This window comes from Cyanistes caeruleus, chromosome 6 (assembly GCF_971803275.1).
Source record: "Cyanistes caeruleus chromosome 6, bCyaCae1.hap1.1, whole genome shotgun sequence".
NCBI lineage: Eukaryota > Metazoa > Chordata > Aves > Passeriformes > Paridae > Cyanistes > Cyanistes caeruleus.
Window position 1 is genome coordinate 9085220 of NC_141706.1, and position 20137 is coordinate 9105356.

General features: G+C 47.9%; 2 protein-coding genes across 3 annotated transcripts in view; one reads left to right on the forward strand and one right to left on the reverse strand.

Moving 5' to 3' along the window:
- RAB3IL1 (RAB3A interacting protein like 1) overlaps window positions 1–10821 on the forward strand; it is a 42561-nt gene extending 31740 nt beyond the window's left edge. The window contains exons 12-13 of one of the 2 annotated variants that reach the window (XR_015288540.1): window positions 4228–4496; window positions 10083–10821. Coding sequence is in view for 1 of the 2 variants with exons in the window: in XM_086894870.1 (XP_086750996.1) it covers window positions 4228–4235 (8 nt within the window). In the remaining variant the exon portion in view is untranslated. Of the gene's footprint in view, window positions 1–4227; window positions 6682–10082 lie in introns of those variants that run through there. The other variant, XM_086894870.1, reaches the window with a different exon arrangement.
- Window positions 103–13478, reverse strand: FADS2 (fatty acid desaturase 2). Its single transcript, XM_023928742.2, has 12 exons — window positions 12933–13478; window positions 9359–9469; window positions 8144–8341; window positions 7929–8030; window positions 7318–7443; window positions 6055–6115; window positions 5648–5724; window positions 5381–5478; window positions 4723–4819; window positions 3678–3757; window positions 2519–2644; window positions 103–1657 (listed from the first exon to the last, which is right to left on the reverse strand). The coding sequence occupies exons 1-12, from the start codon at window positions 13137–13139 to the stop codon at window positions 1606–1608; spliced, it is 1335 nt and encodes a 444-aa protein (XP_023784510.1). The 5' UTR covers window positions 13140–13478; the 3' UTR covers window positions 103–1605.
- Window positions 13479–20137: the final 6659 nt, after the last annotated feature.

The following is a 20137-nucleotide window of genomic DNA, read 5'->3' on the forward strand; positions in this document are numbered from 1 at the left end:
GCATCCAGAAGGATGTTATTTCTGTAGCTTTTCACCCTAAACATTCATTCCTTATCTGTAAGCAAAGATAAAATCTCATTTTATTCTCCAAAGACTCAGGGAGGGAATTCATTATTTTTTTTATTTTTTTCACAATGCTGGCCACAGTCCCAGAGTCATCTCTGTTCATGATGAAGCACCTTGCTGATTCTGTGTGATGCTGCTAGGATTCAGGGATTTGATAGAGAAGATCCAGTTTCAGAGCTGAGGGAAGTAATGAGGCGTGCAAAGTAACCAGAGTCTCCCTCCTGGTGTTTCCAGGGAGCACCGAGGCAGATGATGGTGCTGGATGGAGGCTGCTTTTGGAACCACGGCCCTTTGTCCTAAACCAAATATCTCTTCTGTAGTGTTGCAGCTGAACCTGAACCCCTGGTTTATTTGGGGTCAGGTACCTGCTCCAGAAGCACCTGGAAGCTTCAACCATAAGTTGACAGCCCGATCAGCCATTAGTGAATTTTGGTAATTAGGCGCTTGGCAGAAAATAGAGTTTTAGACAAGTTGTAAGAGCGTTCTCCAAAGCTCTCACGTCAGCAGCACAGCCTGGGCAGGGCTGATTCCAGCTGGGATTGTCTGTTTGAGCAGCTCCTCCTTTTTCAGGGAGAACTCCTTTCCTTCTGTGATTGTTCCCAAGGGAGGGGTGAACAGTGCCATGGCTCCTGGCCTCGGGCAGGCAAGAAGAGGATCGGTGCCTGCCAGGCATGTGCAGACAGGCAGGACTCTGGGTTTCTGCAGGGCAGGATGGTAAAAAGGCCATTTGTGGTTCCCCTGGAGCACTGAGGAGCAATTAGCACTTTTTGCTTCTGTGATTGTTTTGGTCTTTTGTGTGATTTGCTGGTTATTCGATGTGTCAGACCTGCTCCTCATTAAAAAGAAAACAGAACCTCTTCTAAAGGAGATATTCTGCTATTTATAACCCAGAAATCTTCTACAGAGCCCTGGGAAGAGGGGCTGATCCTAAAACCACGGCTATGTTAACCCTGCTATGGTTAGGGGTTAGCTGTGCAGGGCCAGGGTCACAGCTTGCACTAGAGGGATGCTATGATTAGAGAAGGGAAGGAGGCAGGGAAAGGAGGGAGCTGGGTTCTGGACAAGGCTGGAAGCACAGTCCAGCAGCTGCTGGTCCTGTGGGATGTGATTCCTCTTTCACACAAACATGGGAAAAGAGGCATGAGCTGACTGGGGTGTCCTTGGATTGCAAGAACTCACTGAGGCCTAAAAACCCTTAGGTGTGAATCAGGGTTTGTGTGGTTTAGGCAGAATGAGAACAAATCATGTGAAAAGAAGGTCAAGGTCAGACATTAATGCCCCTTTTTTAAACATTCCTCATCATCCTCTCCCAACCTTCCCTTCTTTGCTGGCCTCGCTTTCCACTCTCTGGAGCACATTTTAAATCTGCCTGGATTAAAACAGGTTGTCTGGGCCTGAACCAGAAGCAGCTGACAAGACAGAAACTCCTCTCCAACCGTGGATTTAGACAGATCTGAGAGTAAAAGACACAAGTTGTGATTCCCCCCCATGCCCCCCCATCCCTCCCACTCACTCACACCTCCCCAGAAAGATTCATGATCACTTATGGAGATAAGCATCCAGCCAGAGATCTCCAGATTTCTTCAGGGACCTGTGGGAAGAAAAGGAGAAGTTTGGGAATCTTGCTTCTGTTATGTTTCTCCTGCACAGAAGGCTGTTACTGAATTTTAATATCAATCATAAAACCCACCCTCTGTCAGTGTGAAGCCATTCCCCCTTGTCCTGTCACTCCAGACCTGTGCCCTAAGTCCCTCTCTAGCTCCTTTGGAGCCCTTTTAGGAACTGGAAGGAGCTGTGAATTCTCCTGGGAGCCTGCAGGCTTCACTCTGCTGTGCCTTGGTGCTGCATGGCCCTGTCCTAACTGGATTTGAGGACAAAAGCAGGTCTGGAAACAGCTCTCCTGCCATTGTGGTCACCCCACTTTAATCTGCCCATGTTCAGAGGGGTTTGTGCTGGAGGTGCCTGGACTGCAGAGCTTTCTCATGTTCCCCGCCATGAATTATTCCCCTCGGAGGAACTGAGACAGCAACATTATCACCGAGGCTGCTGACAAGGACTGTTAGACCGGTCTCCAGCTCTGCCTGTAGGGAATCGCCTGTTGCTGCTGGCAGAGCTCTCAGGAGACACATCAGGGGCTGTAACCTGACCTGTTTCCCTTTGATTCATCTCACTTTGCAGCAGGAGATCTGCTGGCAGCTGTCGGAAAAGGGTGATATAAAAGCCAGAATCCTTAAGTGTGGAAAAGCCCTCTAAGATCGACCCCAGCTCTGTTGAGCACCATGATCCCAAATGCCACGATCAGGTTTGTACCTGTCTAAAGGTCAAGTGTTTGATCCTTTGACAGCAACAACACAAATTTCTTAAGGATCTGCCATGTCCTGGATCCTCTGTGCTAGAAGATATCAGGTGTCCCTGGAAAAATGAGCTGCAGGTGGGATCAGGAGGGCCTTACCCAACGATGTCTACGAATGCTTTCCCGAGAGGCTTCTCCTCATACTGGACTCCATACTTGGCACATAGTGACTTCACCAAAGGCTTCACCTTCCAGAAGTTATGCCGTGGCATTGTTGGAAACAGGCTGGAGAGGAGAGAGAGGAAACAAAGCTGAGAAAACTCACAAGACAAGCAACAAGGGATGGGCATTAGGGTTTGTATCCTCAGGGACTCATTGTTGCTGCCTCCTCCTCAGGCTGGAAAGGGAGGCACAGAGACACCCCTGCTTTACACTCCTCCGTCTCAAGGAGGTGGTGAAAACTGATTTTCCTGTCATGCCTCAAAGCAAAGCCATGCTCAGGACACACTGAAATCCAGTTTGTGCAAGAAGGGATACGAGTGAAATGAGAGGGCAGCAGGAATGAGGGAACAGCCTCAGAGATGGCCACTCATTCCTCTGGGAATAGTTGTTTCCTGCTGAACTGAATTCCCACTGACCTGCTTTTCCACTTCTGGAAGCAGGTAAAGAGGGACTTTGGGGGCACCTTGCCCTATGCTCTTCCATGGAGATTTCTTAAGCTGGCTCCCAAAACAGCCAGCCTCACCCTAAAAGCTATTTCTTTTACATTTGCTGTTGCCATTGGCAACAGACTGTCCATATGGCCCTGTTTTCCATATTTTTTCTAGAATCTGGTACCGTGCATCCTACACAGTCCCACTCTCTATAAAACACTGGAGTGCTTTAGGGGAGGAGAGTTTTCTGAGGTGGATGCTTGGGATTTGAGCCCACAGCTTTTGTAACTGGTAGACGCATAATGACAACTCCTAATTAAACCCTAAATTAAGGTTGTGAAAGTGAAAGCTTTGGAGAAAGAGAGAAAAATGTCATGGCTGTAATAGAAGCAGACTATCATGGAATGGTTTGGGTGGGAAGGGATTGTAAAGCTCATTCAGTTTCTGCCCTGCCATGGGCAGGGTCACCTTCCACTAACGCGTTCTGCTCCAAGCCCCGTCCAACCTCAGCCAGAGCACTTCCAGGGATGGGGCAGCCACAACTGCCACACCTGCATAGTCTGAAACTCTGTTTCCTTGCCATACAATCCTTCCCCATGGGATAATTCCCTCCCCTGGGCTGTGACAAGCTGGCAGCGCCCTCACGATGCTGGCTCTGTACTCACTGGTGCTCGATCTGGAAGTTCAGGTGCCCGGTGAACCAGTCATTGAAAAAGGACTGCTCAATGTTGCAGGTTGCTGCTATCTGCCAGGGAGAGAGAAAACAGCAAGTGTTAGGGATGGCTCATCCCAAAACCAGGGTGAAATTCCTCTTCCCTGAACTCTGGGGGTGCAGAGCCTGCCATGCTGGGCCTGCTGGGTGTAGCAAGGGGAGCTTTAATCCTCCCTCAGGGCCTCAGGTAATCAAACTCTCACTGGTGGTGAAGTAATGGAGCAGCCCAAGCCCAGATTCCTAAATCTCAACCTCTCTCATTGGAGATCAGAGGGTTGACAGCAGTACCAAGGTGGAAAACAGGAGGAAAATGCATGGACACAAAGCTTCCCATCCCTGTGTAGTTATTGCCCAGTTTGCCTTTAGTCGATATTCTGAGAATATTTCTTAGGTATTCTTGCCATTAATGATCATAAAAATAGATAGTTTTTTCTTCAAATTCTTAAAATTCAACTAAACTTTTGATTAGGTTTCTCCCTCACACATTTTACTTGGATTTGCAGGGAGATAGAACTGCCACAATATCAAGAGTATGGTTCTAGAATAAAGAAGAGGAAAGGAAGCACTCAATTACTCATCTTCCAGAACGAAAGGACAAAGGCAGGCTCCAAAATGAAGAGTCAACATTTTTTCCTCAGCTATTTTGTTGCTGGGATCTACAGGCCTGTGTAGATCTGTGGCCAAAACACACAGGAATGCTTTTTGGATTTGCAGTCACGTCCAGCTTCAGTCACCACAGTCAGCCCTCCGCTCAACTTCCCTCCGGGAGCAGGTAACCTTTCGATTGTCAAAGTAATTGCAGAACTTTGGAATTCCATGTCTTTCCCCAGCATTGCTGCTGGCTCTGGGAAGAACACCTTTATGGGAGAAGTCATGGACAAGACATTCTATCCTAGTAAGGGGTGGTGGTATCACTGGGGGTGGTGGTAACTCTCATACTCTTTGAATAAATCCCATTTTGGGGTGAGTCAGGGGTGTTTTTCCCTCCTCCCAGTTACCTGGGAGCTCAGCCAGTCTCTGTGCTTCTCAGAATCAATTTCCATTGGAATGTGATTCATCTGGGTGACCCACACAAACCAGTGACTCTCCAGAAACCTGCAAAACCAAGAAAAATCATGACAATTTCTATTGGATGTGAGGACATCAGGTAATTAGAGTGGGGTTTGCAGGGAGCAGCAGAGACTTGGATGGGTGTTGACAGGGAATTGCCTGGAATCATCCTTGTTCCAGGCTGTTTTCTGCAAGAGTAGATGATCCAGTTTTGCAATTTTGCTTTTTTTTTTTCTTGTATTATGAGTTTCATCAAAAATTTTGGCAATAATGGGCTGCTTGTGATAAGTTTTCCAGCTTGATTTCAGTTTTGGAGCATGCACAGAATTACTTCCACAGTCAGCTGGGAAGAGAGTGGGATGAGGCACTCTGTGAGGGTCCAGCCGTGACCAAAGTGGGGTCAGCAGTGTGTGAGAATAAGGAATGATGAGGAAAGGCAGGAGAATCCTGACTGGACCATCACGGGGCAGGGGAAGATGCAGGAAGAGTTCCAGAGGAGCTGGAACTTGTTGATGCTGACAGGGAAGTGAAGCAGTGGGACACAGCAGAGCTGAGGCCAGGCTCAGACAGCACTGGAGGGATGGGAGAGCAGCAGGGATCCCCTACCTGACAAACGTGAGGAGACACAGGGATCCCAGGATGCCGTAGAATGGGATGAAGGTGATGAAGTAGCGCAGGTAGTAGCTGATGGCCCAGGCCAGGTCCTGGGGGGACAGAGAAAACACCAGGTATCACTTTGCCCATCTTGGATAATGTGTCCTTGCTGATGATGTTGGGAACACTGGGTAGGTAATTCCTGCCTGCCCCCTGGACTCCCTCTCTGCTCCAGTTTCCAGCCAGACCCCATAAGGATGGAGGAGATGTTTCACTCACCGCCCAGAACCTGCGCTTGATCATGGTCGAGATGATTTGGATTTGGAAATACACGGGGATGAGCAGAGGCGGGAAGACTGCAAGGCAAAGGGAAATGGTTTGGCCATCAGAGGGGTGGGAAGGTGTGTGACATGAGAGACTGTTCCATGGAACTGGGAACGTGCAGTTTTCCCACAGAGCCTCTCACATGGAGGTTATTCCCAGCCTAAGCTGTTTTACATCCCCTTGCTCTATAAGGCAATGCTCCAGGTGCTTGGATATCCCTGAGCTGATTCTGGGACCTGCAGAGGGTCCTGAGGAAGGGTGGGATGAGCTGGGATTTGAGGAGTTGCTCTGCTCACACAGTGAGGGCTGGAAAGGACAAGTGGCATTCCAGGAAAAGGAAAGAGAGGAGGGTGGATACTCACTGAGGAAGAAGTACTCGTGCTGGTGGTTGTAAGGCAGGTACTTCAGCTTCTTCTTGCCATACTGCAGGACACAAAGAGACAGCTCAGCCTGGGATTGGGACATTCTCAGATAAGAGCAGATTCTCTGCAATAATTCTTAATTTATTGACCAGGGAGTTTTGACTGAATTCCCACCAGGAGGTAAAAAGAGACTTGGTGTGATTAAATGTCCTGACTTTGTCATTGTGTTAGGTTTTTAAAGATAATTTCTATTTACTTGATGGGATTTTGATGCACTTCACCTTCTGCCATTCCTGTCTGGAAGAAGAGCTGCCAGCATCTCCATCTTTATTAATATGAATGTGACAGGCATAAAGTCTGATTTTTTGGAAGGGAAAGCTTGTAACACAAATAAATCAGGCACATTATTCCCTTTGGGCTGAGCTCTGCAAGGCTGTGTGCTTGGCATCATTTGGAAAAGGATTTTATACCAATGTGAGAATATTGGGATAGACTGATTCTGGCCTAATATCAGATATTTTGAGGTGGAAATCCAGTTTTCCTTGTTATCACAAATGTTTAGGTTTTCCTTTAAGTAGTAGAACCATGGTCTGCTTTCTCAAGAATACAAAATCTGGCTGTGAAACCATATTTAATGTTGTATTTCTCTGTGTTGTCTTTGCTGCTTGTCCATTTTCTTGGGATTTGGTTTCTAAAACTAGAAATCCTTGTTTCATTGTGAAAAACACCATGATTTAAGTGCTTTGGGTAGGCTTTTATAAACAGGCAGTAAATATTTTTGCTCTGGAGGGGTGGATTGAATTAAAATTAAAATCACTTGATGCTGGAAGATATTTGCTATGGAAATGGAAGGTCAGTTTTGAAATGTTCCTGCTGGAGTACTGAGGAACACGGTATTTCCCTCTCATGTTAGCACTTTAAGCCAGCAGGATAAAGTGGCCTTTAGTGGCTTTTTGCTTTCTCTCCAGTCCCATCTGTGTTATTTTTCCTGAGTTAACCCAGGACACTTTCTCCTGTGGTCAGCACAGGAAATGGATTGGGAATTAGTAGTCAATGCTGTTCCTCAGCCCAAGGATTGGCTCCAAACTCCTGTCAGACGAAGTAGCCAGACGAAACCCCTGGATTAAGCATTTCCTTTCTAGCATTCCTGGAAGTCCTGCCTGCGTAAGTCATAACAATGGGAGCCAACTCCTGGATTTGTGCAACCACTCTCTGAGGCCCTCTCGGACAGTAGTTTTCCATGCTTTCCCTGCTTTTCCTTACCTCAACAGGCTGTGTGTCTCCCAGGACAAAAATGTGCAGCATGTTCACATCTGGATCCTTCTGGAAGATGTTGGGCTTGGCGTGGTGCTGGAAGTGACGATGGTTCCACCAGTTTGCAGAGGCACCCTGGGCAAGGAGAACACGGAATTTTCATCCATGGAGAGCTGCTCCAAAGGTGGGATTACCCAATCATTTATAGGAACTAAAGTGGTGCGACTCAGATTGTGGCCAAAGTGGGATTTGCTTTGGAAAGAGCAGCAAGCAGGGAGTGGTGGACTTGTTGGTTGCTATGAGACTGCTGCTTCCAGCGGGATCCCTAAGGATCATCCGTCTTGAAAGAACACAGAGTAAATGCACTCTGAGCAAGTTACTGTGTCTTCCCAGAAAATCCTGAAATGGTTTGGGTTGGAAGGGAATTTAAAGCTCATCCAGTCCCTAACCCCTGCCACGGGCAGGGACACCTTCCACTAGCCCAGGCTGCTCCATGGGCAATGGTCACTGACTTTTTTTGTGCCTCTGCTCACTCTGGGAAGGTTGAGAGCCTCCCTTACCTACTCTGCCGCAGCCAGAGTAGAATTCCCAGAATTCCCTGGCTCCATAATTCCCTTTACCTTCAGGTGTCCAATGACAAACTTGTGGACGATGTGGTTCCAGGAAGACTTCTTGAAGACAGAGAGGTGTCCAAAATCATGTTGCAGCCACCCTGCCTGGGCCTGGGATGAGGGGAAATCAAATAGTTAGGAAGCTATTGGGAATCCGAGCTGAGCAGGAAAGAAATGGAGATGGAGGGCACGTTGGGAGTGTGAGGAAGATCTCTCTTTGTTACCTGGGAAGTTGTAAGGATGCAGGCAAGGATGAGGGTTGTGATCCAGCCGGTCCCAAAGTAAGAAAGCATGAGCAAAGCCAAAACTTCCATGGCAATGATGTGGCCCAGGTAAAGGGAGAAGAACAAGGGGCTGGCTCGGAACAGGTTCATGTCCTCCGCCGTCTTCCGCAGGGTCCGGAAATCCTCCACCAGCTGGGACTGCAATAGGACAGGCAAGAGCAGGGTGAGGCTTGGAAGTGAGCCTGACTGAGTTGTGGGATGGATGGATGGATGGATGGATGGATGGATGGATGGAGGAAGGATGAGCTCCATCCTAAGGACCCTGGCCCCATATTCCAGCTTTTTGCCCTATATTCCTGTGAATAAACTGGCCAGTCTGAGCCCACATCCTGACCTTTTGGACCTGGAGCCAGGAGAGTAATCCAAGCTCTGCTGAGTGTCATATCACCTGATGGCTCTTCTCTGAATGAATTTCCTAAGCACTAAGGAGAAGCCAGAGCAAGAGGGAATTCAGTGCTATTGTGCCTAATTCCAGAGCTCTATAATGAGCACCCACTATCACCCGTCATCCGTTCAATCCAAGGGCCAGCTCCTGTGCAGCCATCCATGAGGAGCATTCCTGGGTCACTGGGGGCCAGCGTTGTCCCCTCTATTGTGAGTGACACAGATATATCACAATCATGGCCAGCCACAAAGAACAGGGCAGGATTGAGTTTCCTGGCCACAGCCAGTTGTGCTACGCTCTGGGCCTGAATAATGGATGAGCAGGGATACAGAGCTGCCCTGAGGATGGGCAGTGGCTGCTGCTCCTTAGCAAGGCCACCAGAATGAGACATCTGGGGACTTGTGTTTTGGAGCTTGGTCACCAGCAACGGAGCAGAAGAAGGGACCAGAGTCACCAGAGGCTGGTGCACATTTCCCATTCTACGTGTCTCAGTTCCCATTTCCCTTCAGGATGGGCTCAGTCCAGCCTGGGTGCCTGGAATGGGATGCCAGAAATTGGCTGTTGCTGGCTCTGTGGGAAAGAAAAGGTTTGTACAGCCAAAAGTGTCACCTCCTTTCCACATATATTTGAATCCATGATAGAATAGAAAGTAGGGCTACATGGAGATGTTCAGTCACTGAGAATTTCTCTCCCTCTTTGGAGAGCATCCCAAGAGGGAAAAAAATGTGGGAATAACTACTCTGAACCCCAACCGAGGAATAAATACTCACATTTTTGTCTCGGTCCTGGCTGGGCTCCCCTGGAGCGAGTTCTCCAATAAGCAGAGGCTTGAGAAACTTCTGCACCAAGGTGGGATTGATATGGAAGGCCTGGAATGCATCCTGGAGTGGAAACGGGAGGAACAGTGTGAGATCCAGGACTAAGATGTGCTTCCTATTCACTGTGTCATTCCCACCCACCTCCAGCAGTTGTGGAACCTGTGGAAGAGGGGGGCCAGGTGACCTCCAGCTCTGTGATTGCTTTTTGGGACATTAATTCCACTAAAGCCTGATGAATTTGCTGTCCTGGGAATGGTGAGACCTGGGATGGCATCCAGCCATATGGTGAAAGGCACCTCAAGAAATTCTTTCTAAGCAACTAAATACTTAAATCCTGTTAATTCCCTTAGAAGGTAGGCAGAGGGGAATTTGTGCAAATCCCTCCTAGGATATAAATACCCTTGGAAAGTCTGCTCCTGGAGGCAAGTCAAGAGAGGGGCTGACTCTGGTGAGTGAAGCTGGATGTGATTGCAAACTCAAAAAATATTCCTGGGTGTTTTGGCCAGGTCTGGCAGTCCCAGCAGTAAAACAGCTGAGGAAAGAGTGGTGACTTTTCAGAAAAATAATGCCTTGTTTGTGGAGTCATTTTGATCCTGGCGTTCATGAGTTTATCTGGCTCTTCTTTTTCTCTATTCCTTCCACTTTCCACATATTTTTGTCTGCCTGTATCCCACAGGTGCCTGATGCTCATAGTGAGATCTTGGCCAGATCCTTTCACATGGCACAACTGGAATTTTAACCCCAAGGACAGCAGCTGGGACAGAAAGCTGACCCAGATCAGAAACCCTCACTCTGTCCTTGCCCTTTCCTCACTGCACAGAACTGGAGTCAGCTCGTGGAATTCACCTGGGAGAACAGGAAAGATTGGTTCCATGAAGTGCTAAGAGAGTATGGAAAAAAAAAAAATCATTAAAAGCAGAAGTCAGGAGAACCATGCCTCCAGCATTTCCACCTTTGTCCCATTGCCTAACAATTGTGGGGACCAACTAATATCCCCCTCCTGGCTCTGAAGAGAAAGGGCAGACAGAAAAGTGCTCCCTGTGTCCAGCTGACCTTTCTGTGAGCTGCCCTCCATTAAAAGTCTGGAGTTAAAAAATGCCAGGCAACAACCTAAAACCCAAAGTCCACCAAAATCAATAGGAACTTGGACCCATAAATGTGTCACTGAAATGTTGACTCTGGTGCCTTGTTTCCCCCTCTGGAACAATTTGCAAAAGATGTGAAAGAGGAAGGAAAAGCAGAATGAGGGGGGAAGTGAATAGCTGACTGTGCCTACTGCAAGGCTCTGCAGTTTTGGGTGAAAAAAAAAAGGGGGGGAAGAAAGGGAAACAGAGGGTGACACATAAGAAGCATTAAAAAATGTTGATTCAGTGTTATTTTAACTGCTGGCAATAAAAAAGTCTTTGGAGGTCTGATTGGGTGCTCACTGCCTGGAGATCCTGCAAATGATGGAAGGATTGGATTTTTGTTACGTGTATCTCATGAAGCTCTTGTGCTAATAGGTCCAAAATATAAGATAGCACCTGAATTTTGGAATTGTTCTCTCTTCTGTACTGCAGGAGATAAAAAGCTTAAGGTAAAAGATAATCCCTGGGAAATGCTGTGTGATATTGGCACTTGACCTCACAACTTTGTGATCTACTGACCAAATAAGCCAAAGTGTTTTATGGGATGTGGGAATTATTCCAGCTGCTTTTGGTGAGAAAAAAAAGCTTTGTATAATTGAGACATGATCTGTACTTGAGCATTGGGAGTGCTTAGAGCAGTCAGCATAAGGATTTTCTTTTACATCCCTGCGACATCTCCACCTCTGGGACAGAGACACTGCAGTGTCCCTGCCTTTGTGCTCTGGGCATGAGGTGACCGCAGAACAGGTTGGCCCAGACTCAGATGTTATGTTTAAAAAAAATATCAGAAACCCATGGAATGGTTTGGGTTGGAAGGGACTTCAAAAATCCTCTCATTCCACTCCCTTGCCATGGGCAAGGACACCTTCCAAAGACCAGGTAACTCCAAACCCTGTGCAACCTGGCCTGGAACACTTCCAGGGATGGGGGAGCCACAGTTTCTTTGGACAACCTGTGCCAGGGCCTCCCCACCCTCACAGGGAAGGGTTTCTTCCTAAAATCCAACCTGAACTTACACAGGGTCAAGGCCAAGCCTTTCTCCCCCTGAATGAGAGAGGGTTTTCTGGGATGGTTGTTCACCATGGGGAAGCTGCAAAACTGATGCCAATCCTGGTTTAGTGCTCGGAGAGGTGATTTAACAATTTCAGAGCGTTCTTAAGGCCATGCCTTCGAGGAGTGTGGGATGCAATGTAGGGTGGGGAGGTGGGAGGAGAACCAGCAATCCTGGAACCACCAACCTGTGTTTCAGCCTCCCTTTCAAGGATTCCAGACAACTGCAGTAGCAGATGCTTTTTGGTTGCTAATGGAGATATTTGAGTTAAATTCTTGGGGATAGGAGTCTAACTCCTCCTGTTTCAGCAGCTCTGTGTCTAAGCAGTTGAAAGCAAAACCTGCCCCATCTTTTTGAGGGAGAAAGCTATTCATTCAGAGGATTTACTGAAAAGGGACAGAAGGGCCAAAATGCATCAGTGCTTCAAGGAAAAGAATGAAAAATAACCACAGGATGCAGGGAAATGGGGCCTGATGGAAAGGGAAGGCTCTGCCAAATAATTTTGTCGCACATAGAACCTTCTCCTCCTTGCTAAGGTGTCAGGAGCCGTGGAAGACCAGCAGTTCCTGTTCCTGCTTGGTCTCTGCACGTTTTGGGAAGAGCTCTGAGGAAGCTTGGATTTCATAAACACACCCTGAGGGAAGAACATGCTCTCTGGATGCACTTCTGAGGAAGGTGGTTTTGAGGGGAACTCCAGACAACAAACAATTTATTTCTAATTTGTTCCTGTTTCAAAGCTGGGTTTTTTTTTGTTGTTGTTTGGTTTTTCACATCTTTTACGCTGGTGAAACCTGAGATGTGGCTGAACCCAGTGAAGGAGCAGCTGGAGCAGCAGCAAATGGTTTGCTGGGTTTTTTTTTTTCCTTTTTTCTGTAACAACCTGTAACCAAATTCTCCAGAGAATTTTCTCCTGGGTTAAAAAAAAAACTAAAAAGCTCCTTGTTTTAGAGCCTCCTCACAGGAGCAACTTTGAGACACAGCCTGGCCTCTGTTTAACCCTCCCTGCGCTTGGCTGCGTGACTCTGCATGTCACCACCTCACACTGGAAAAGGGGAGATTTGGGAAACTTTGCTCCTGAATTCGGGGCTCGAGGCATGGCACAAGCAGGAGACAAAGGCAAACCAGCAGGATTTAAGCAGAGCAATCCCTCTCAACCCATCTTCCGAACACCACGGCTCCAGGGGGGGACCAGCATCAGCTTGAACCAAGCCGGGAGCGGCTAAAGGGCAGAGCCAGGTGTTGGGGAGATGGGGACAGGGGACAGCAGGCAGCTGGCTCCCTTCAGGGAGGGAAGGAGCTGTCAGAGGATGCTGCTGGAGCCGGGAGAGCCGCGGGGGTCGGTCCTTACCGTGGCATCTTCTCCGGCGCAGTGGCTGATCACTCGGTGGCCCCCCGGGTGCCTGTTTGCCCACTTGGTGACATTATAAACCTTGCGCTCTATCACCAGCCACTGGTCCGTCCTCAGGTTGTGCTTCTGGATCTCCTCCCAGGTGTAGAAGCGGATCTGCGCCGCCGGCTCCCCCGAATCCCCCCCTTGCTCACCCCCTTTCCCCATGGGGCCACTCGATTCTTTGTCTTCTCGACCAAAGGGGGGAAACCTGTCCCTGCGCCCCTCGGGGATGTGCCGGACGGGAGGAGCTTTCCTGGCGGGATTGCACTCAGCTGGTTCCCTGCTCCCTCCCTTTGCCTTCGCTCATGTCCTCCCTTCTCTTTGTTTCTCGCTTCGCAGCCCTCGGAATCTCTCCGCCTGCTCGGAAGTGCCCCCTAGGCTGGCTGTCCCCGCACTGATGCACTTTATCCTCGCACATAGCCCTGTGTTTTGAGGGAAGCTCGGCCCCTTCCACCCACACCCCCCCCTCGCACCCTCCCTCTGGGCATCCCCCCCCCCACCCCCGGGCATTCTCCTCCCTCGGCATCCCCTCCCTCTTCCAGCATCATCCTTTCTCCCAGGCATTCTCCTCCCTCCCGGCATCCCCCCCCACCCCCAAAACTCAGCGTTCTCCTCCCCACGGGCATCTCCCCCTGCCCGGCATCCCGCCCCCCTTCTCCCGGCATCCCCCCCCGTCCGCCCCGCTCGGTGCCCGGGGCTTTCCCAGCGGGATCAGCCGAGCCCCAGCGCCAATCCCGGCTGTCCCGCCGCCCTCCCACTCCCGGCCATTGGCCCGTCCCGATCTTTCGAAGCGGCTGCGGGCCGGGACCGCCGGGGGACGGGAGGGTGGGAGCCCCTCGCCTCCTTCTCCTCCTCCACCTCCCGCTCCGAGATCCGTGTCCTCGAGGTTTTTTGGCTCCTGCTGTAAAAGAGCTGAGCCCGACTTTTTTTTTTTTTTTCCCCCGCGTCGTTTTTCTTGCCCTTCCCCTTCTTTTTCCCCCTCTTTTTCCCTGTTTTCTTTATTATTTTTTTCTTAATTTCCTTTTCTCCCCCTCCCCTTCCCCACCTTTCTCTCCTTTCTCCTCTTTTTCCTCTCTCTATCCCACTTTTCCTCCTTGTCCTCTTTCCCACTTTTCCTACCTTCCCCCTTCCCTCTTTCCCTCCCTTTCCCCCATTTCCTCTTCTTCCCTCTTTCTCCCTTTTGTCATCTCTTCCCCCTTTTCTTCCCCCTTCCCCCCTTTTTCCTCCCCTCTTCCCTTTTTCCCCCCTTCCTGCCTTTCCCCCTTCCAGCCTTTACCCCTTCCACTTCTTTTCCCTCTTCTTCCCTTCACCCCCCCTCCTGCTTCCCCTCTTTCTCCTCCTTCCCCTCTCTTTTTAATCTGTTTTACCATTTTTACTCTTTTCTTTTACCCTTTTTTACTAATTTTTACTCTTTTTTATATTTTTTATTTCCCCCCCCCCCCCCATTTTCATACTATTTTCCTGCTTTTCCTCCCTTTTCCTGCCTTTTTTCCCCCCAGACTTCTCACCCCACTTCCCACTGCTGAGCTCAGAAAGGAGCTGTTGCTGTTCTGCCCGAAATCTGCATTGTTTTGCTCTGGTTTTGCCAGGCTGCAGCTGGTGGCTGCCAGACTTCACAGCTTTCCTGTGTCACAAGCAGAGCTGGGTGAGCTCTCCTGCCCGAGGCTGTGCTTTCATTGACAGGGACAGTGCCATCTTTGCCATCTTTTCCTTGCCGTGGGGCACTTTATTGTTCACAATTCCGCGCCGTTAGGTTATGCAAGGTGTGGTGTTGCAAGGACAAAAACAACACAGACCATTTTCCCTGTGGCTTTGCTTACCTCTGACAGGACCTGTGGCCACTTTCCAGAGCCAGCCAGGTGTGACTCCCAGCTTTCCTGGCGATAGGAATCTTTTCCTGTGATTATTTTGCATGTATAAGTGGGAGGACTATTAATCATTTCTATAGTGGCAGAGGCTGGGCCTAAGCAGGGGAAGGAACCCAAAGGGTTGGCCATAGAATCACAGAAGGATTTGGATGGGAAAGGACCTTAAAGACCATCCGGTTCCAATCCCTTGCTATGGACAGAGAAATCTTCCACTATCCCAGGTTGCTCCAAGCCCCATCCAACTTGTCTTGGAACACTTCCAGGGATCCAGGGGCAGCCACAGCTTCTCTGGGCAACCTGTGCCAGGGCCTCAGCACCCTCAAAGGGAAGGATTTCTTCCAGTCTAAATCTCTTCTCTTTAGCTTTGTGCTGAGCCATGCTAGAGCTTTCCTCTGCTTCTGCCTGGTGTTAATGCTGCAGGATGGCTTCAGCCCGTTAAACAATCTTTGCCTGTGGTGTGGGGTGAGGAAAGTCAGAAATGACAGGAATGTTTTGCTAAGACTTGCTAGTTTTATTTAGTTTGGTTCAAAATAACCCTGTGACAAGGATCAGACTAAATTACAGCCAGACACCACATTAAGGTGGACCTGAAACTTGTTGCTTGTGATGAGGGAAAAGCTCGCTAAATTCTTTGAATATGGGGATTTTAATCCTGTAGGTGTGCCTGATACAAGTCAGGAAGAAATCCTTCCCTGTGAGGGTGCTGAGGCCCTGGCACAGGGATCCCTGGAAGTGTTCCAGGCCAGGTTGAATGGGGCTTGGAGCAACCTGGGATAGTGGAAGGTGTCCCTGCCTGTGGCAAGGGGCTGGATTGGAATGAGCTTCAAGGTCCCTCCCAACCCAAACCATTCCTGGATTCTACGTTGATTCTATGAAATGAGCTGATAAGGAGGTTGGTCTATTTTGGGATTTACCTGTAGACAGACAAAGAAGCAAAATCAGCATCCAGAACTCCCCACCTGGATATTTCCCATGGAAAATGGCACCATAACTTAATGACAAGCCATTGAAAGATGCCTCTAAAATAATCCCTGCTGCTCTCAGCCTCCAGCAGCACAGTCAGCCAGGCTGTCAGGCTTCAGGCAGTGCTTGTTCCGAGTTTTCTTTGGCTCCTGGGACACAAACCAGCCCCAGCAAACAGAGGAGAACAGGCTGTGCTCTATGGCCAAGTGGGTGAAAGGCTACGGTCGCTGCCCGGTGTAGCTTTGGCAGCACAAAGAGCTTGTGTGCGGGACATAAAAGCCTTGAGTTTAACCAAAGAGTCACGAGATGTGGCCAGAAAAGGTGAGGAACATGAAAGGGTGAGGAACATGAAGGAAGTCTGGGAAGGGGGGAATGTAGAAGTGGAGGAGTTTTTGCAGGGAGCAGATGTAGAAGTGGCATGTCTGCTCTTCAGCTAACGAGTCAATGAAGGCTGTCTTACTGGAATAGACTGGAATGGTGAAAAAGCAGGGGAAATTGGTAGCTCAGGTATATTTACACTGTGTCATGCATTGGTTTGATGTAAAAGGAGTTCTGTTTTCCTGAGGAACACGCTTTAAAAATGTGGCAAAAACCTGACATATTCTATGTTTGCTGTCTCATCCCTTTGTTGAGTTTTATGGAGGAGGCAAGGTCCAATAAGTTTCTTTTAATTTGGTTTTTAGGAAGACCAGGCTTTGACAGCAGCACGCAGACTGGCACCAGCACATGGAAATGCCCTGTAGCTGTGCTGCCATGCTCATGGATGCAGGGAAAATCCTCCTTTTCCCCCAGTTTACAGTATGAGATCCATCACTTGGTAAAGCCAGATGGCTCCAAGGCATGTGGTGGAAAAAGGAGGCAGCAGGAGAGAAAAGTGAACAAGGGAAAGACTTGGAGCAGCTTTCTGAAGAGGAAAAAGGCAGGAACTGAGGATTTGGGGAGAAAAATAGAGTGAAAATCAGATTTAGCTGCACTTTTAAACTTTTCGATACTTTTAATAGTCTTTTTGATACCTTTTTCCTTTCTGCCAGAGAAAAAAAACAAGTTAAGGAGAGAAAGGACCCCAGGTTTTCCCTGTCTTTCACAAGAGGGAAAGGCTGAAGAGCTCTGAACATAAAAATAAATAATAAATTGAATAATAAAGTCAAACATAGTGGGAAAGAGCTGGGCTGGGAACTGGGGGTTGGAGCCTGGAACCTGAGGTGAGGGAACCCAGTGATTAGGTGGGAATGCTGCAGCAGTCCCTCTATTTAAAACAAACTGCTATCAAAGATTTCCTTAATATTTTTTACTCCAGATATTTTTTACTCTACCATATTCCACTTTTTTCCTAGTCCTGGGACAGTAGCTGAGAGCTGAGGAACTTTATGAGGGAAACAACCAACAAAGGAACAGAAATCCCCATTGTGTGGCCATGGCTGGCAGGGATTCCACATTCTGCAGTGGATCTTGGGCTGCCGTGGGATTATCAGGGTCAGGGCACAAACTGCTCTGGCTGCCAGGGGAGCAGAGGAGGGAATCACACTCAGAAAGCAGCAGACACTGCAGCAGGGCAGGAATAAGGGGGGAAATTCTCTCTTCTGGTGCTGCTTTGTAATGATTTCTAGTGAAAGTCCTACTGGTATTCTCATGTTATCATGGGATCCTTTCCTTTATTTCCTTACTCAGGTTTTGCTTTCAAAAGTATAAAACTTGAGATCACCACCTCTCTCCCTCAGCTGCTAATCTGAATTTATGACTTCTGAAGGACAAAAGATAAGCTTATTTTTTATCTCCTCCCTTACACAGAGTAATTCCTGGGTGCTTTTCCTGCCAAGATGCTAAATCCTCCCAAATCTCAGCCTTTTTGCACCTAAATTTTAACAGTCAGTTGCGTTGTTAGAGCAGAGCACTGAGCAAATATTCCATGAAGTTACACTTCTTGTATGGAAAATCAAGAATTTATTGTGGGTATGGAGTGTTAGCAACCCAAACAAAGAGTACAACTCTAACTCATTTAGGCCAAGTTATTCCAGTATTCCAGCTAATTCCCAATAATACAACAAGGATAAAGGGAAAATTTCCAATTTCTCCACCTTCTGCTGGTGTTACACGGATCCTTGCATTGGTTCTAAACCTGGTGTAGGATTGGTGTTGCAGGGAGCTGTCAGGAGCTTCAGGCTCCTCCCTTGTAGTAACACAATGACTAAATTAGTGGTTTCCTGATGCATTTGCTTCATCAGCATGGCCGTTTTAATTGCATTGATGACAGAAGCTTGTAAATCATGCCACCACAATTCCCCTGTGCCTGGAGCCTTCAGCTTTTCTTAGGCTGAACCAAAGCCAAGAACAGAGCCTTCTTTTAGATTCTGCCCTTTTAAACTGTTTTTCAGCATTTGTTAGTTTTTCTTTTATTTTTTTTTTCCTGTGGTTTCAGACCTCACCATTCATCATTGTAACTCATTTTCTCTAAAAGGAGAAAAGAAAGGCTGCAATCCTTTCAACCCATCTCCCTCTTTCCCTGATTACTTATTTGATCTCCAGATGCCCAAATATTTAGTGATCCCTCACCACCCAGGTCACTTGGGTATTTTAAAGCATGTTCCAGCCAAATCATGGTCGTGAAATAAGGAATTTTAATACATTTTTTCCAAATTCTGGTGATTCCCTGTCACCAGATTTGCAGGCAGATCAGAGGAGTGAACCAAAGAGCATCTCTTCCCTCCCCTTGGATTTTTGGTGGTTCCTGGTAGTCTGGGGAGCTGGGTCACAGCATGATGGTGACAGCAGATATGGAGGTGGAAGCAGTAAAGGTAAAACAAGGAGTCAGGGCACTGGAGAACCCGTTTTACCTGGCTAATTATGTTCCAGCAAGGATTGATGCCAGGAATCCCAGCTGGATGCAGCATGCTGGTGAGTCTATAACATCAGCTGCTTTTTTCCCTGGCGGTTTTTATGACAAAGGTCCCATTCTTGTGTCTGAGACACCCATTGAGATCCCATTGAGTGGGGCAAGGGCAGGGGAAACAAGCATTGCTGGCGGCTGGCAGGACACAGAAACCTTCACTGAACCTTCACTGCTTAGGGCTGGATGATTCCAGGAGCCTACATGGCTTGTCTTGAGTCATCTGCTCAGGGGAAAACAATCACAGCCAGGGATTTCATGTCAGAAGGAGCTTGGAAGAGAATTCCAAGGGCTGTTGTACAGTTTGTCTGGGAAAATAAGGCATTAACAGCCCTTATAGGTGCTGAAACCAGAGGAAGCACACAAAGGGAACAAGAGTGGATTTTATCAAATTTAGTAGTGGTTTTTGCCTGTTAAGATCCCTCAAAGGAAGTATCCAGAGGTTTAACTAGTGTAGGAAGATGGAATTTATTCGCTTATAAAAAATACAGGAAAAAGAAAACTGATCTCTCTGTGTGCTCCGTATTCATGATATAAGGTAATAAATATCAACTAAATTTAGGATAAATATTCTGTTGTGCAATTGATGATGGGGGAAAACAAATTTTGAAATAATTACTGCACTGTTTTGAATATAACTGTTACATTTTAAAAGATGCTAAACATCCATTAATGTTTATTAATACAAATTGCTGAAGGGCAGGAAATAAAAACATTCGATCCAGTGCAGGCACAGAATTCCAAGATGTGATGTAGCCATCAGGTGATGCTCAGAACGAGAGGGGATGCAGCCTGGTGGCTCTTTGTTTCTATGGTTACCTTCAGCTGTAATTGCTGTAACTAGGTCAGATTGGAAGGTGTGAATGGAAACAAAGAAATCCAGGATCAATGAGGAGAGTTCAGAGAGAAGCCTGGTGCTGCTATGGAAAGGGAGATGAGTGTGGGGAGAGGAATTTTAATTTGTAACTCATATGGATGAAGTCCCACAAAAAGGGATTGGTGTCTTTTAGCATCATTCACTCTTCCAGCATTATTTTGCCATCTGAAGAACCATCTGCAGGTCTTTGATATGATTTACCTGTGGCAACACGTTCCCTCCCTCCAGTTGCATATCCAGGCATGGGCAGCCAAAAGGAGCCCTAGGAACAGGAAAGGCTGAGGCAGCTGGAAGGGAGAGGCAGAACAGATGGAAGAGAGGGAGGGATCTGCTGGAAAGGGGAAGCAAAATCAAGGGCAGGGAAGATCAGTCATAATAAGCCTAGAAATATGGAGAAGCAGGTTGTAAAAGTGGTTCAAAATAAGGAACTTGGTTGTGAGGAAGGGAAACACCCTGGAAGGACAGTGGAGACAGGTGGGGTCAGTCTCTCCCCCATGTAACAAGTTACAGGACAAGAGGAAACAGCTCCAAGATGTGCCAGGGGAGGTTTAAGTGGAGTATCAGGGAAAAT